The sequence below is a fragment of the Giraffa tippelskirchi genome, chromosome 9 (assembly GCF_054371585.1).
Source record: "Giraffa tippelskirchi isolate mGirTip1 chromosome 9, T2T-mGirTip1v1.2.pri, whole genome shotgun sequence".
Lineage (NCBI taxonomy): Eukaryota > Metazoa > Chordata > Mammalia > Artiodactyla > Giraffidae > Giraffa > Giraffa tippelskirchi.
In genome coordinates, this window is record NC_137283.1 from 99,250,356 (window position 1) to 99,266,756 (window position 16,401).

At 39.0% G+C, this 16,401-nt stretch overlaps 1 protein-coding gene across 1 annotated transcript in view; it reads left to right on the forward strand.

The window, feature by feature from the left end:
- MAN1A1 (mannosidase alpha class 1A member 1) overlaps positions 1-16,401 on the forward strand; it is a 170,497-nt gene that overhangs the window by 134,387 nt on the left and 19,709 nt on the right. Inside the window, exons 7-8 of the mRNA XM_081531071.1 lie at positions 6,452-6,575; positions 8,453-8,546. Of these exons, the coding sequence (XP_081387197.1) occupies positions 6,452-6,575; positions 8,453-8,546 (218 nt within the window). The remainder of the gene's footprint in view (positions 1-6,451; positions 6,576-8,452; positions 8,547-16,401) is intronic.

The window sequence follows — 16,401 nt, forward strand, 5'->3', positions numbered from 1 at the left end:
CCTCCAGTATACATTCCCAAGCCCATCCTCATTATCAGTTTAGATAAGCTAACAGCTTCCAGCTGGAATTGATGTCAACATTTTTTATGTAAAAGTAAGTTAGCTTTATCAAAAGTCTACACTTACCAGCAAATTATTTATAGTGGTAAAATAGTAAATAAAAAATAAATTAGCTTCAGTGTCCATCAGTAGGGGTTGTTGTTGTTCAGTTGCAACCCCATGGACTGCAGTATACCAAGCTTCCCTGTCCTTCACTATTTCCCGGAATTTGCTGAAACTCATGTCCATTGAGTCAGTAGGGGTATATTTAAGTAAATTAGGATGTATCCATTCAGTCAGATACTATGCACTCAATACTCCACGATAACAATGATGTACATTGATTGACATGGGAAATGTCCATAAAAAAAAAAAAGGCTATTTAAAGCAAACAAGTAGAATATGATATTTTTAAGTATGATAAAGTAAATATATGAGCATGCTCACACATCCTAAAGTCACTGAAATATTTTCTTGTCAGTACTGCCTTTTGGTGGGGTTCCCTGACCTAATGGTAGGATATTCCATTTGCCCCATAACTGGGCAGAAACTACATTCAGCTTATTTTCAGTCTGTTGAAAATGGTTAGCAGAGGGGCCTTACCCAAAGAGCAGCTGGAAAACAGTTTTAGCATCTTTGAATCTCGGGAGCAAATTCATTAAGGAATTAGAGAAGACTTATCATCTCAGTCTTTGTAGCCCTGAGTTTATCCTCCAATCCAAGATAGTCAAGTACAAGGACAGCAGTATTGAGGGTGAAAATAAACTAAAATAATAAATACTCAGTTCCAATTCTGTCTAAAATAAACACCCACAAAATGGAACAAGATCTGGATAATTTTTAAAAAGTTATGTGGGCCCTTGGTTAAAAAATTTTAAGTATGAAAATTCTTTTTTTATTATTATTTTTTTTACTGTGTAGTGCTTTTTCTTTTTTTACTTTACAATATTGTATTGGTTTTGCCATACATTGTCATGATGCAAAGAACTGACTCATTGGAAAAGACCCTGATGCTGGGAAAGATTGAGGGCAGGAGGAGAAGGGGACGACAGAGGATGAGATGGCTGGATGGCATCACCGACTCGATGGACATGGGTTTAGGTAGACTCAGGGAGTTGGTGATGGACAGGGAGGCCTGGTGTGCTGTGGTTCATGGGGTCGCAAAGAGTTGGACACGACTGAGTAACTGAACTGAACTGGACTGACATGAATCCGCCATGGGTGTGCATATGTCCCCTTCCAGAACCCCCCTTCCACCTCCCTCCCCATCCACCCTCAGAGGTATAATCCCCATGCTACTCTCCAGAAACAGTGAAGTATTGGATTATGAATTAATTCAGTCAAGTGACTGCCCAGTCAGAATTTCTGTGCATGAGCTAAGTGGAATGATGACTAGTCTTAGTCCCTGGAATTGTAGTCCACGTCTTAATGAGGTCTTAGGCTAGAAACTTGAAAGATTGGCACTGTGTAAACCTTTACAGGAAGGAAGCGTTTGTAATAAGTGAAGCTGAAATTGCTTAGTCTTGAAATCAATTAGCTTTGGGAATACGTTTAAATGAAACAATCATCATGAACTTTCTAATTATTTTTTCCTAATTTGTGCTAAAATCCAAAAGGAATAATATTGGATTATCTGCTGTTTTGAATTAAATATCCCCACGTGCCCCTTCATTTGCAAACATAAGTAAAGCTTTACCATGATATATAGAACGTGGGAAATTTTTTTTTTCTTCCAAAACTTGTTAACTCTATAGCCCCAAGGAATAAGCTGTATTTTGGACTGTGAACTTGAAAGAGTTTGTTTACTGATCAGCTAATCAGAAATTATTCAGGCAAGAATCCGCAAGAAATTTCTTTATTGGCCCATTTCCCATTTTATAAAGAACAGCAGGCAGCAAGGAAGAGTAAATTTAAAGTGTGTAGCAGGACTTTAGAACTATTTATGTTTTGCTTGTATATTCATCTGGCAGTTTTTTAGAATTGTTCAGTTCTATAAATTCTTTGTTACATTTGATGATATTAAGAAAACAGGTGTATTTGTTAATGTTCTAAATTGTATCTGGGAAGTAACTATAACATATAACTTTAGGTACCTGGATTTAAGATTAATTTGAGGGGGTATACCATCAATCCGGAACAATCCTCCAGCTACTTGATTCATTATAAGCTCTGGCAAAAGAGTTAGCATCTCTCCCACAGGATTCAAACGTGAGTAGAATAGCATATTAGTACTGTACTTCCTTTCTTTGGTGCTGTTAACTATTCCCAAGAGAGAGAAGGGAAACACATAACGCCCATTGCTTATCAGAGTTATAAGTTCAGTAAATAATTATACCTTCTTGCTTTTGAGTGTGGTCGAATGAGGAAGTATATTACAGCTGCTAATAAACCACATTCAAATTACAGTCTCTAAAGCAACAAAACAGTAATCCACATTTTCAAAAGAATCATAGCAACTCAGTTTTTTAAAAGACATGTTTCTAATTACAGTTGCCAAAATCAGTTATTTTCTGATGTGATGTTTTATTTTCAAAGAATTATTACCTTTGTAGAATTGTGATTTTTTAAATTAAAAGTTGAGACACGTGTATTAAGTAATACTCCAATTTAAAATGGAAGAACTGAAGATTGGAGGAAACAGAAATAAATGAAATTAGGATGATACCAAAGTTTGAAGTTCTATTCCAGGATTCTTTGAACCAAACACTTGGCAGCTCTTCACATCATGTTAATTGCCTTTCTGTGTGTGTGTGTGTGTGTGTGTGTGTGTGTGTGTGTGTGTGTGTGTGTGTGTGTGTGTGTGTGTGTGTGTGTGTGTGTGTGTGTGTGTGTGTGTGTGTGTGTGTGTGTGTGTATTTCCATATGCTGAGTCGTCATTTTGGCTTAATATGCAGTCACTATAACAAGATTGGCAGTATTTAAATATTCTTTCCTTTCATGCTTGCCTTATGGAATTTATAGTTTCTGAGCACAAACTGTTATTTTATCTTTAAAACACTTTTCTAAAATGTTAGTGCTTGTAAAATAAAAATAAAGAACATGATTTCCTTTAAAATACTGGAACAACAGAACTAAAGTTAAAGATATTTAAAATCCCTTACTCTCTCAAATGAAATTCATTTTGACCTTATTTAATATCAAGATGTAATGATGCCTTATCTGATTTCTTGAAACCCTTTTAGGACTTACATTTAAGTGCCAGTGTAACCATTGATCTTATAATTTTACTGAAATATATTAACTTTGTAGGTTGAAAGAATGGCAACCAAAACTATACTTTCATATAAGCATAATACATGCATTTGAAGCCCAGCTTCCTTTCTGTTCATATGACATATCCTTTGCTAGTGCTTTTAATATTTTGCTTCCTATATAATTAGTGATACAGTGCTATTTTCCTTCTGATACGAATGAGTGCAAAGATAGAGAAAGAGAACATATACATACATACATATATATATATGTATGTGTGTATATATATAACCCTTTTTAAAATCTTTATTTTTTAACATATTGAAAAATTTTCAGTGTGTCTCTGATATTCTCTTGATTAACCACATTAATAGCAGAGAGCAAATACCTGCATGCAAAAGTAATTTGAATTTTGTGTAGTACCTGTACTGCTTGTTTTGCATCCGAGTGCCCTCCCACACCCTCTGATACCCTGAATTTGAACCAGTCCCTGAAGATCTGGAAACTCGCCATCCTCTTCCTTCTCTAGCATGACGTCATTGTTCCCTCTTGCTTGGTTTTGTGGCTTTGTTTTTTATAGATTCTCTGGAACATGGAAATTTGTAGTTTTGCTAAAGAGGCTTATTGACTTTGGTCAGTGATGGAATGATTAGAATAAAAAAATATGTCATGACAGCAAATTAATGACCAATTACTGTATGCATTTGCCATATGTTAATAAAATCTGTAAGTAGCTGTTCATCCTATTTGGATGACTGGCCATTCCTTTTACCTAAGCCAACCATGAAAATAAAAACTGACTCTCAGTCCCAGAAGTTAGTAAAATGTAAGGCATTTTCTAAAATAAATATTTTCAGATCTCTGTCTCTTATTTCTGTTTATTAGGTTTACTATAAATCTGTGTTTTGGAAACAAAACCTAGATTTTTCTAAAAAGAAACAGGGAATAAGAGAAAGGCATGCCATGTCAGATACCAGTTTGTCGTCATTACTTTCCTTTTCCTGAGTGTCCTTAGAAGCCCTGTGGCAGAAGCAATGACAGAACAGAAGGGTTTACCCAGGGTTGTGAATGCCTAAGATGAAAAACAAAGCAGGTGGGAAACCTGGGGTACACCAAGAGCAGTATGTCAGTGGAGCCAACTTAGAAAGAGAGGAAAGTGAGAAATCCACCAGCCTCCAGGTGTTGTTTTTGATCAGTTGCTAAGTTGTGTCCGACTCTTTGTGACCCTGGGGACTGCAGCACGCCAGGCTTCCCTGTCTTTCACTATCTCCTGGAGTTTGCCCAAAGTCACGTCCATTGAGTCAGTGATGCCATCCAACCATCTCATCCTCTGTCACCCCCTTCTCCTCCTGCCCTCAATCTTTCCCAGCATCAGGGTTTTTCCAGTGAGTCAGTTCTTTGCATCAGGTGGCCAAAGTGTTGGAGCTTCAGCATCAGCATCAGTCCTTCCAATGAGTATTCAGGGTTGATTTCCTTTAGAATTGACTGGTTTGATCTCCTTGCAGTCCAAGAGACTCTCAAGAGTCTTCTCCAGCACCACAATTTGAAAGCATCAATTCTTCAGTACTCAGCCTTCTTTATGATCCAACTCTCACATTCATACACAATTACTGGAAAAACCACGGCTTTGACTAGACAGACCTTTGTCAGGAAAGGGATGTCTTTGCTTTTTAATATGCTTGTCATAGCTTTCCTTCCAAGGAGTAAAAGTGTCTTTTAATTTCATAGTTGCAGTCACTGTCCACAGTGATTTTGGAGCCCAAGAAAATAAAATCTGTCACTGCTTCCACTTTTTCCCCATCTATTTGCCATGAGGTGGTGGGACCAGATGCCATGATCTTAGTTTTCTGAATGTTGAGTTTTAAGCCAGCTTTTTCACTGTTCTCTTTCATCCTCATCAAGAGACTCTTTAGCCTCCAAGATTTGGCTTCAACTTAACCCTGTAGCCTTCTCTCCTTCCCGCCTTTCCCTCCCTCCACTTACCAATCTCTGGAGCTACCTCAAGTTCCTGGCTAGCCCTTCTGCTATGAGTCTCTCACTGTCTGGATTCTCTCTCCATTCTTCCCTCACTATTTCTTACTTACCCTTCAAGAATCAACTCAAGACTCTTCTTAAAGAAGCCATCTTGATCACTACCATGCTGGATTGCATGTCCTGGCTCTAGGCGCTCAGAACACTTCACACATTTAACTTGGCTCTTATTGTATGTGATTAAAATTATTTGTGCTTAGGTCTTTCTCTCTCATTATACTAGAAGGCAGTTAAGAGTGATTTGTTCATTATAAAAATCCTTGGAACCCAATGTCCTACTGTAGTCCCTGGGAAAGAGTAGGCATACGGTAAATATGAGTCTGAATGAAAACCGAAATGTGGATTTTCAGCTTCTGGAAGGGGATTTACTGGTCAGGAGAATCATTGACTTTATTCTTCATTTGAATTATCATCTGTGTTTGACATTTTAAATAGCCTTCCAAAAATAAACTATGTCTCAAGAGTCACTTATGCATATTTGTGTCAGTGTATGTTTGGGACTAACTCTTTCTAAAAAGCAAGGCAGTCATTTTTTAAGTGTATTCATTTGACCTCTTTCAGATTTTAATTACATAATTTTGTTGAAATTTTTGAGCATAAATTAACTAGATCATGGTATAATACATGAGTGCCTTAGGGAATAGGTAATATTGTATGAAGGGAATCGTAAGAAAGGACGTCAAGTAAAAGGGGAGGAAGTTTGAAGCGGGTTGGAATGAGTGTTGGATTTTATATCCAAGAATAATGTTTTATATAAAATTGTATAGAAAATGTTATATGTAAAATCTATAAAAGTCCCTGAACTTTTATTAAATAAAATATTGAAAGGCTTTATGTGGGATCTGAAACATGGTAGGGGTGTTTTAGTCTGATTTTGTATTATATTCTAATTGGAGGGTGTGTATCTCTATATGGTACCTATACCTTCTCAAATATTTGTTCATCAACAGCAAGCACATAACAACTTCTTTCTGACTTACATCAAAAGTACTTTTCCATTTGGAGATAAGGGTCAAAGCTTGAAACCAGTAGCCAAGGAAAACAGCAGTGAATATTTTAAAATATACAAAGTGATCTGTTGGCTGAGATGCCATTATTCAAAAGCTGTCTCTTTAACTTCTACTACTTAGAACTGCAAAAACATGGAATTAGTCTGACCCATAACTCTTCACTCTCTTCTCTTCTATAGTGGGATTGGAAGGAACTGGCCCTGGGCCTCAGGAGGGAGCAGTATTTTGGCAGAATTTGGAACTCTGCACTTGGAGTTTATGCACTTGAGCTACTTATCAGGAAACCCCGTCTTTGCTGATAAGGTGAGATTCTTCAGTGAACCCTGCATTGCGAAAGAGTACTTGTGGGGAAGAATATCCTCTCTGGGGAGATTTAGGCATATGGAATGTGGAAAAGAACAACCAAGTCTAATGGAGCCCTTCATGAAATTTTGTTACATGCTACCTTTCATGTAACCAAACTATAAAGCACTATTTCATGGCACTATTCTAACTCAGTGCAAGAGGGCCTGGCTTACATGTCTGATTCTCTGCACCTCCAGTAAGTAACTTTATCTCTCTGAATTTTTTCCCCTTTTCTAAAAAACATACGGTGTTTTGTGGACTATGTGAACCACACATGTGAAAGACTTTTTAAACTCAGTTTTACAAATGCAAGGTAGCAGTTGAATTGATTTTTAATTTTCAAGAAACACACCCACCATCCCGCCACTCTGCCCTTATTTAGCTTTCACCCCGCTTTGTCGGCACCCCTTCACAGCAGAGTCCCGTGGAAGCGCTGTCTGTGTTTGTTGTCTTCTCTGCCTGACTCCCACTCCCTGGAACGCTTTCCTGGCTTTCCCGCCGGGCTTTTCTCCCAGCCACACTGTTGCCACATCCAGTGACCTTTCTCCTCTCTCCGCCTTCCTCGCCCTCACAGCGGTGATGCGCTGGATCACTTCCTTCTCCAGGAGGCTTTCTCTGGCCCTGGATTACAGACACGCAGTACTCCCCTAGGTTGCTTCCTTCTCAGTCTCTTCTGACGGATCCTCCTTATCACCCCAACCTCTAAACACTGGAAAACCCCAGAACTCAAACTGGAGGCTCTTCTTTTTACCTTCACTCTCTTCATTATTCTCCCCAGTCTCATGACTTTACGTATTATCTGTATGCTGACTGCCTCCACATTTGTAAGTCCAGTCCCAGCCTGCCCCCTGAACTCCAAGCTCTATAGCCAAGTACCTATTCAACATCTTCACTGCAAGTTCGCTCAGACAAGTCCCACTTAAAATGCCTCCGACTCAGCCCCCACACCTGTTTCTACTCTAGTCTTTACTCTCTGTGAAAAGACGCCTCAGTCTACCCAAGGGCTCAGACCAAAATTCTTGAAGTCATCGTGGTTCTTCTCTTTTATAAACCTCAGGTCCAAACCATCAAGAAATCTTTTGTATCCCATCCCCTGTGCATTACCCTGGTCCAGGGACCCACTCTCTCTCACCTGGACTGTGCAGTAGCCGTCTGACTACCACTTCCTCTCTTAACCCCTCGGTCACACTGATCCTGTTAAAGTATAAGTTTTCAATGGCTTTGCTTCTTACTCAGATTAAGATATGGTTTGTGAGGCCTGCACAGTGTGGATCGTGTCTACCTTTGCTTCCTCCCCTCCAGCCTTGGTGGTCTTGCCAAACCCACTCTCTTCTCAGGGCTTTTGTGTACTTGCTCCTCCATTGCTCTGCACTACTCCCTCTTTTATTCCTTTAAATTTGTGCTTAAACACTCTCCCAGTAACGTCCCCAGAGCACCCTAACCAAAGGCAGCCTCACCACCTCCTATTACTCTGTCCCATTACCTTTTTGTATTTTTTATAGCTTTTATTACCACTTGACATATTTATTTGTTTCTTAGCTGTCTCACTCCACTGGATGCAAACTCCAAAACAGTAATGACTTTGTTTATCCAGTGTATCCACTGATACATTCTACTTCTTTATATGGTGTCTGGCGTATGGTAATCAGTGTGACTATATTCACTTACTATTATTATTTGTAAGCTGGTGGCAACTATCTTTGTTCTAATACTGCATCATTTAATCAACTTTTATTATAACATGGAAAAAAATGTAATCAAGAAAGAGAAGAATGGCACCAAAGTTGTTTTTTTTCTTTAGATTTTTCATAGTAACAGTTCATTTTCTATTGTAGGTAATGAATATTCGAACAGTACTGAACAACCTGGAGAAACCAGAAGGCCTTTATCCTAACTATCTGAATCCCAATAGTGGACAGTGGGCTCAATGTAAGTCAAGAGTTAAGCCTTGTTTTAGCTCTTTATAGTACCCAGCACTGTTCTAGTAACAGAGAGAAGGAACACCAAAATAGCCCAAATCTTGTTGGAAAATCCTTAGAAAAGGGGAAAGTTCCCTTTATAAATAGGCTTCTGTCATAAGACAGACTGTAAATGTTACCAGGGGAGCTAGATTGTTTATTTTTCATGCATAACTGTGAACCTGATTATCTATAAGCACATTTAAAGGTGTTAATCAGAAAGGGAAGATCTGGTCAGGGTAGTATGGGGATGATAGCCTCTAACAAACTGATTATGCAGATAAGAAAATTGTTCCTTTGTGCTAATGACTAGCAAGGTTTGCCCAGAGTAGCTAGAGCATTCTATTTCATAACATTTTCTCTTTCTGCTTGGCTACAGGATGAAAGAGGAGCCTGAATCTTTAAGGGCTGAGAAATTCAAGGAGCAAACAGGGTACTTTTCTTTAGTCAGTTTTAAGGCGGCAGATAAAGGCTTCTCACCAGGAGAGCTACCTTTACCATAGGAGAAAGTATTGTGCTAGAAGCCCTCACGTAAGATCCTTAGGGACTTTGACCAAGGCTATAAAGACTCAGAGTAGCTGAAAGAAATGTTCTCAGGCTGATTGGGGAAAACAGTGGTAGATGAAGCAGCACCTAAGAGCAAATAAAGAATCCTAAGTGAGATGTCTGGCAGTGCCAAGTATGTTAGCAACGCCTTGGGATTTTACTCTAGAGTTTTTTTCTTTATATTTAAATAGGGTATTCTTAGATGAGTATGCCTCACTGTTACTTTACAAGTATTTTTCTTAAAGAATAATTTAGTAGGAAAAAATGAGCTAAAATCTGTGTCTGCGTTAGTAATGTCTGTGGAAGATTTGACGTTGACATCATAACTCCACAATCAAAGTTGCCACTTAAACCTGAGCGTGGTCTGCTAGATCATTAGATGTTCTTCGGACCTCTCAGGGGATCTCCACAATCAAAGCTATTTTTATAATAACACTTTTCACCGTATTGACAGTTGCAGTTATGTTGCAAAAGCAACGGTGGGTAAAACTGCTGAAGCCGTGGTGAGAATCATGCCAGAGACACCAAATAGTAATAGGCAAACCTCAGAAACATTGCAGGTTCAGTTTCAGGCCACTGCAGTAAATCAAATATCACAATAAAGCAAGTCACACAAATTTTTTGATTTCCCAGTGCATATAAAAGTCATGTTTATACTGTAGTCCATTAAGCATGCAGTAGTACAATATTATATCTAAAAAGCAATATACATACCTTAATGTAAAAATACTTTATTGCTAAAAAGTGCTAGCCATTTTCTGAGTCTTCAGCAAGTCATAGTAGCATCAAAGATCACTGATCACAGTTGACCATAAAAAATATAATAGTAGTGAAAGAGTTAGAAATATTGGAAAATTACCAAACTATGACACAGAGACAGGAAGTGAGCAAGGGGTGTTGGAATAATGATGCCAGACTTGCTGAATGCAGGATTTTCACAAACCCAACTTCTAACAAACTCAGTATCTGCAAAGGGCAATAAAATGAAGGGCAGTAACATGAGATTTGTCTGTGGCTATGTCCTTCACTACAGATAACCACAACAAATAAAAAGATGCCACTTTCACTCATAAATGCTGTTAATGAATCAAAACATTTACTGATTCTAGTAAATCTCAATCATTGAGTAGATTACATTCTTGTAATATTCTGTATGATTAAATGAAAAAGACACAAAACGCTTCTGCTGCATGATGGAAAACCTCATAGAGAAGCACTTGTGTTGTGATTTGAGTTGCAAGCTGAACTAGCTGCCATGTTGTTTCATGAGTCATCATTTTTACGTGAAAGAAGTACTAAAGACAAACTGATTATTCGGACTTGAGTAATTGGTAAATGTCACAAAAATGAGCATGTTGCTTCCAGGAAAATGAACAGTGTCTCTACCAAAGATAAAACTTGAGCTTATAATTAGAATTTTGAAAATTTTGCACATGCCACCATAAACTTAATGCCTTTCACCAACACTAAAAGATTTTTCTGCTAAGATTGGTGATGATAAATATGGTTTTTTTGATGCTATATAGTCAAATGTATCATCATCTGGAAGATGTGCATAATTCAGGGAACCAGTATTTCCCAAATGACCACGCAGGATGCTGCAAAATCATGTGTGAGAAAAAAAATTGCATTCAAACTGCAAGATGGCCCAGTGGATTTTAATGTAATAGTACAAAAATTCATTGATGTAATTTCTAACTCCTCATTGTAACTGTTAAAAACTTTAACCACTTGTCAAGTTTTGTTGTAGTACCAAAAAAATTATCTGCAACTATCTGAAAAGACTATCAAAATACTCTTTGCTTTCCAACTATATAAATGTGTGAGGCTGCATTTTCTTCATGTTTCAGCCAGAACAACATATAGCAACAGATTGAATGTAGAGCAGATAAGAAAACCCAATTGTCTTCTAGTACAGCAAACATTAAAGAGATTTGCAAAAATATAAAACGGTGTCTGTCTTCCCACTAAGTATTTTTTTTTTGGGGGGGGGTAAAATATAGCATATTCTTCTGAAAAGCCTATATATTAACATAATGGGTAGATTGTTACTTCAATAAAATATTTTAAGTTCTGTTTTAATTCCTAATGTGGTAAATATTGATATGCATGCATGCTAAGTTGCTTCAGTCATGTCCGACTCTACTCTATGGACTATAGCCTGCCACGCTCTTCAGTCCATGGGATTCTCCAGGCAAGAATACTGGAGTGGGTTGCCCAACAGGGGATCTTCCCAACCCAGGGATCAAACCCATGCCTCTTCTGTCTCCTGCATTGGCAGGTGGTTCTTTACCACTAGCACCACCTGGGAAACCCAAATATTGATAGATACTACATAAATGAATTCTTCAGCATGCTTATTCATTTTTAAGAGTGTAAAAGCATACTGAGGTTAAAAATGTGAGGGCCACCATAATATTTGGGAAAAACAGAACTTGAGTAACTTTCTCAATTCAAAATAACTAGATATGATTCTCTGAAAGGATAAGTATTTTTAAAGTTCTCCTCATGAAAGATTTCAAAAGTTAAAGAAAAGTCTCTGTGAGTTGATCTTTCCTTCCTGTGTTATAGGATGTAGAGGTCACGATGAAGAAGAACAAAAAGAGTCAGTTGTTCTGGAACATCTCAGTTTCACCTTCTGGGTCACCAGTGTACTATGTATTTGTCCGTGCTTCCTGGTACAGAGAGCCCTTTGTAATTGAATTGCTTATGGGCCAATTTCCTGATGGAAAAACAAATAGGGTTCACGTGTCTCCTGCCTCTCTTCCCCCATCCCCATCCAACGTTCCAGCCACAAGGAAGATGCACTTTTTTTTTTTATTCATTAATCAAGTTCTGCTTGGCCATATCTGGGTCTTGGCTTTTGTGCCTTTTCCCCTCAACCCTTTTCCTGTTTTTCTAACTCGACCAAGGACCAACTCAATCACCCTTTCTTCTGCATGGCCTTCTTCAAGACACTGTTTGGAAATTGTTCACCCACTCCTCCTCTGCTTGACCCCGTCTTCCTCCCCCATCCCAACACTTGGGGTACTTTCCTATCACAATCCTCTTCCTAATGGTTCGTATACATATCCATCTTCCTAAGGATCCAGAACTTTTGAGGACAGTGACTTAGTCGTATTTGTTAACCCAGCACATAGTGTCTTCAGCTGGTAGAAGTTTACTTGAATTTTGTGAATACTTGTGCAGTGTGTATCCAATCTGACTCCTTCTGCCTCTGCTTTTAGTAATGGTTCTGTTTTTCCTCCCTGAACCATTTGTCTCCTGCTTCTCAATTGTGGTTGAGAGGCAGCATCTAGTCCTGATCACTAATAATATATCATGACTGTTGAGGGCAAAGATGGGGCTCCATGTCTATAAACAGAACAACTGTCACCCCTCTTCAATTAATAGAGACAACATTGTGTGTGTGTATAGTAACACCATATTATATATACATATAGTAATACAGTATTATATATATGTATAAAATATGGTGTGACGAGCATCACTGGGGGATTGCTTTGAAGAGAAAAGTTCACATTCAGATGAAGTCTATAAAATTAAAGGGTTAAGATATTGAGTATATAATCCTTTTTGTCTTGATTCTTTTGATATGTTTTTTTCTCTTTTTAAGTTGCAGACATCCTTTTCTGGGACCTATTCCTATTTAAAAGAATAAATTACCCCTTTTATAGAAGAGCATAATATTTGAGTGGCTGTCATACACATTATGTTTAGAGCATTTGGGAATAAGAATACCATATATGTTCCTTCTAGTAGACAGTCCTTTCCTGCTGATAAAATGAGGCATGTTCTTTCTTACAGCCACTAAGATGTTTACACAGGACTTTGTTGCCAACACAAATAGTCATCCAGACGTTGAGGGGAGCTTAGTGAGTGAAATGCTAAATGATTAAAAAAGAGTTTTTCTTGTTTCTCCTCCATATTCCTTTATGTTCCTTTATTTTGATTCTTTCCAAATATAAAAATTTTATAGGTGAAAAAAATCAAAAACTAACTGGCATTAAAGCAAATATATAAACCCTTTTCCTTTTTTAAAAAATCACCAAATGCCCAAGCTTGCATCTTCCTCCATTATAGAATCATAACCCAAGGGGGAAGAAAATGAAGCTGCTTCTGGCTGTTAGTTTTCAACTCTCATTGCTTTAACTCTAAAGGACATGTCTGGATCATGGCCATCATTTCCTATTACTTCATTTAGTCCCTGTTATTTTGACAGTAACTGGACAGAGATTTGCTTTACCACGCATCACTTGGATTTGTCTCCTGTGATCATGTTTATAACAACAAAGGCTTCTTATTGATGAGATAGTACTTGGTCTGTTTAGTTTGTGAATGTCAGAGGTTTCTGTGCTGATTTATTTAGGAACTTGTAAAGGTCATGTCTGCGCCATTTCTTCTAAGGGATTCCTGCCCACAGTAGTAGATATAATGGTCATCTGAGTTAAATTCACCCATTCCAGTCCATCTTAGTTCGCTGATTCCTAGAATGTTGACGTTCACTCTTGCCATCTCCTGTTTGACCACTTCCAATTTGCCTTGATTCATGGACCTAACATTCCAGGTTCCTATGCAATATTGCTCTTTACAGCATCTGACTTTGCTTCTATCACCAGTCACATCCCCAGCTGGGTATTGTTTTTGCTTTGGCTCCATCCCATCATTCTTTCTGGAGTTATTTCTCCACTGATCTCCAGTAGCATATTGGGCACCTACCAACCTGGGGACTTCCTCTTTCAGTGTCCTATCTTTTTCCCTTTTCATACTGTTCATGGGGTTCCCAAGGCAAGAATACTGAAGTGGTTTGCCATTCCCTTCTCCAGTGGACCACATTCTGTCAGATCTCTCCACCATGACCCGTCCGTCTTGGGTGGCCCTGCACAGCATGGCTTAGTTTCATTGAGTTAGACAAGGCTGTGGTCCATGTGATCAGATTGGCTAGTTTTCTGTGATCATAGTTTCAGTGTGTCTGCCCTCTGATGCCCTCTCTCAGTGCCTACCATCTTACTTGGGTTTCTCTTGCCTTGGACGTGGGGTATCTCTTCACGGCTGCTCCAGCAAAGCGCAGCCGCTGCTCCTTACCTTGGACAAGGGGTATCTCCTCATGGCGGCCCCTCGTGACCTTGAATGTGGAGTAGCTCCCCTCGGCCCTCCCGTGCCCACGCAGCCGGCCATGCTTCTGCCGCTTTTCCGAGCGAAACCTTGTTCGTTTCCAAGGGAAACCATTCAATATCACGGTGATCCAAGTCTATGCCCCGACCAGTAATGCTGAAGAAGCTGAACTTGAACAGTTCTATGAAGACCTACAAGACCTTTGAGAACTAACACCCAAAAAAGATGTCCTTTTCATTATAGGAGACTAGAATGCAAAAGTAGGAAGTCAGGAAACACCTGGCATAACAGGCAAATTTGGCCTTGGAGTACAGAATGAAGCAGGCCAAAGGCTAATAGCGTTTTGCCAAGAGAACGCACTGGTCATAGCAAACACCCTCTTCCAACAATACAAGAGAAGACTCTACACATGGACATCTCCAGATGGTCAACACTGAAATCTAAGTGATTATATTCTTTGCAGCCAAAGATGGAGAAGCTCTATACAGTCAGCAAAAACAAGACTGGGAGCTGACCATGGCTCAGATCATGAACTCCTTATTGCCAAATTCAGACTTAAAATGAAGAAAGTAGGGGAAACCACTAGACCATTCAGGTATTACCTAAAGGAAATCCTTTATGATTATACAGTGGATGTGACAAATACTCTTAAGGGACTGGATCTGATAGACAGAGTGCCTGATGAACTATGGACAGAGGTTCGTGACATTGTACAAGAGACAGGGATCAAGACCATCCCCATGGAAAAGAAATGCAAAACAGCAAAACGGCTGTCTGAGGAGGCCTTACAAATAGCTGGGAAAAGAAGAGAAGCGAAAAGCAAAGGAGAAAAGGAAAGATATTCCCATTTGAATGCAGAGTTCCAAAGAATAGCAAGGAGAGATAAGAAAGCCTTCCTCAGTGATCAATGCAAAGAAATAGAGGAAAACAACAGAATGGGAAAGACTAGAGATCTCTTCAAGAAAATTAGAGATACCAAGGGAACATTTCATGCAAAGATGGGCTCGATAAAGGACAGAAATGGTATGGACCTAACAGAAGCAGAAGATATTAAGAAGAGGTGGCAAGAATACACAGAAGAACTGTACAAAAAAGATCTTCATGACCCAGATAATCACGATGGTGTGATCACTCACCTAGAGCCAGACAGACATCCTGGAATGTGAAGTCAAGTGGGCCTTAGAAAGCATCACTACGAACAAAGCTAGTGGAGGTGATGGAATTCCAGTTGAGCTATTTCAAATCCCAAAAGATGATGCTGTGAAAGTGTTGCACTCAATATGCCAGCAAATCTGGAAAACTCAGCAGTGGCCACAGAACTGGAAAAGGTCAGTTTTCATTCCAATCCCAAAGAAAGGCAATGCCGATAAATGCTCGAGCTACCACACAATTGCACTCATCTCACAAGCTAGTAAAGAAATGCTCAAAGTTCTCCAAGCCAGGCTTCAGCAATACACGAACCGTGAACTTCCAGATGTTCAAGCTGGTTTTGGAAAAGGCAGGAGACCCAGAGATCAAATTTCCAACATCCGCTGGATCATTGAAAAAGCCAAGAGAGTTCCAGAAAAACATCTATTTCTGCTTTATTGACTATGCCAAAGCCTTTGACTGTGTGGATCACAATAAACTGTGGAAAATTCTGAAAGAGATGGGAATACCAGACCACCTGACCTGCCTCTTGAGAAATCTGTATGCAGGTCAGGAAGCAACAGTTAGAATTGGACATGGAACAACAGACTGGTTCCAAGTAGGAAAAGGAGTACGTCAAGGCTGTATATTGTCACCTTGCTTATTTAACTTATATGCAGAGTACATCATGAGAAACACTGGGCTGGATGAGGCACAAGCTGAAATCAAGATTGCCGGGAGAAATATCAGTAACCTCAGATATACAGATGACACCACTCTTATGGCAGAAAGCGAAGAACTAAAGAGCCTCTTGATGAAAGTGAAAGAGGAGAGTGAAAAAGTTGGCTTAAAGCTCAATGTTCGGAAAACTAAGATCATGGCATCTGGTCCCATCACTTCATGGGAAATAGATGGGGAAACAGTGGAAACAGTGTCAGACTTTACTTTTTTGGGCTCCAAAATCACTGCAGACGGTGACTGCAGCCATGAAATTAAAAGATGCTTACTCCTTGGAAGGAAAGTTATGACCAACCTAG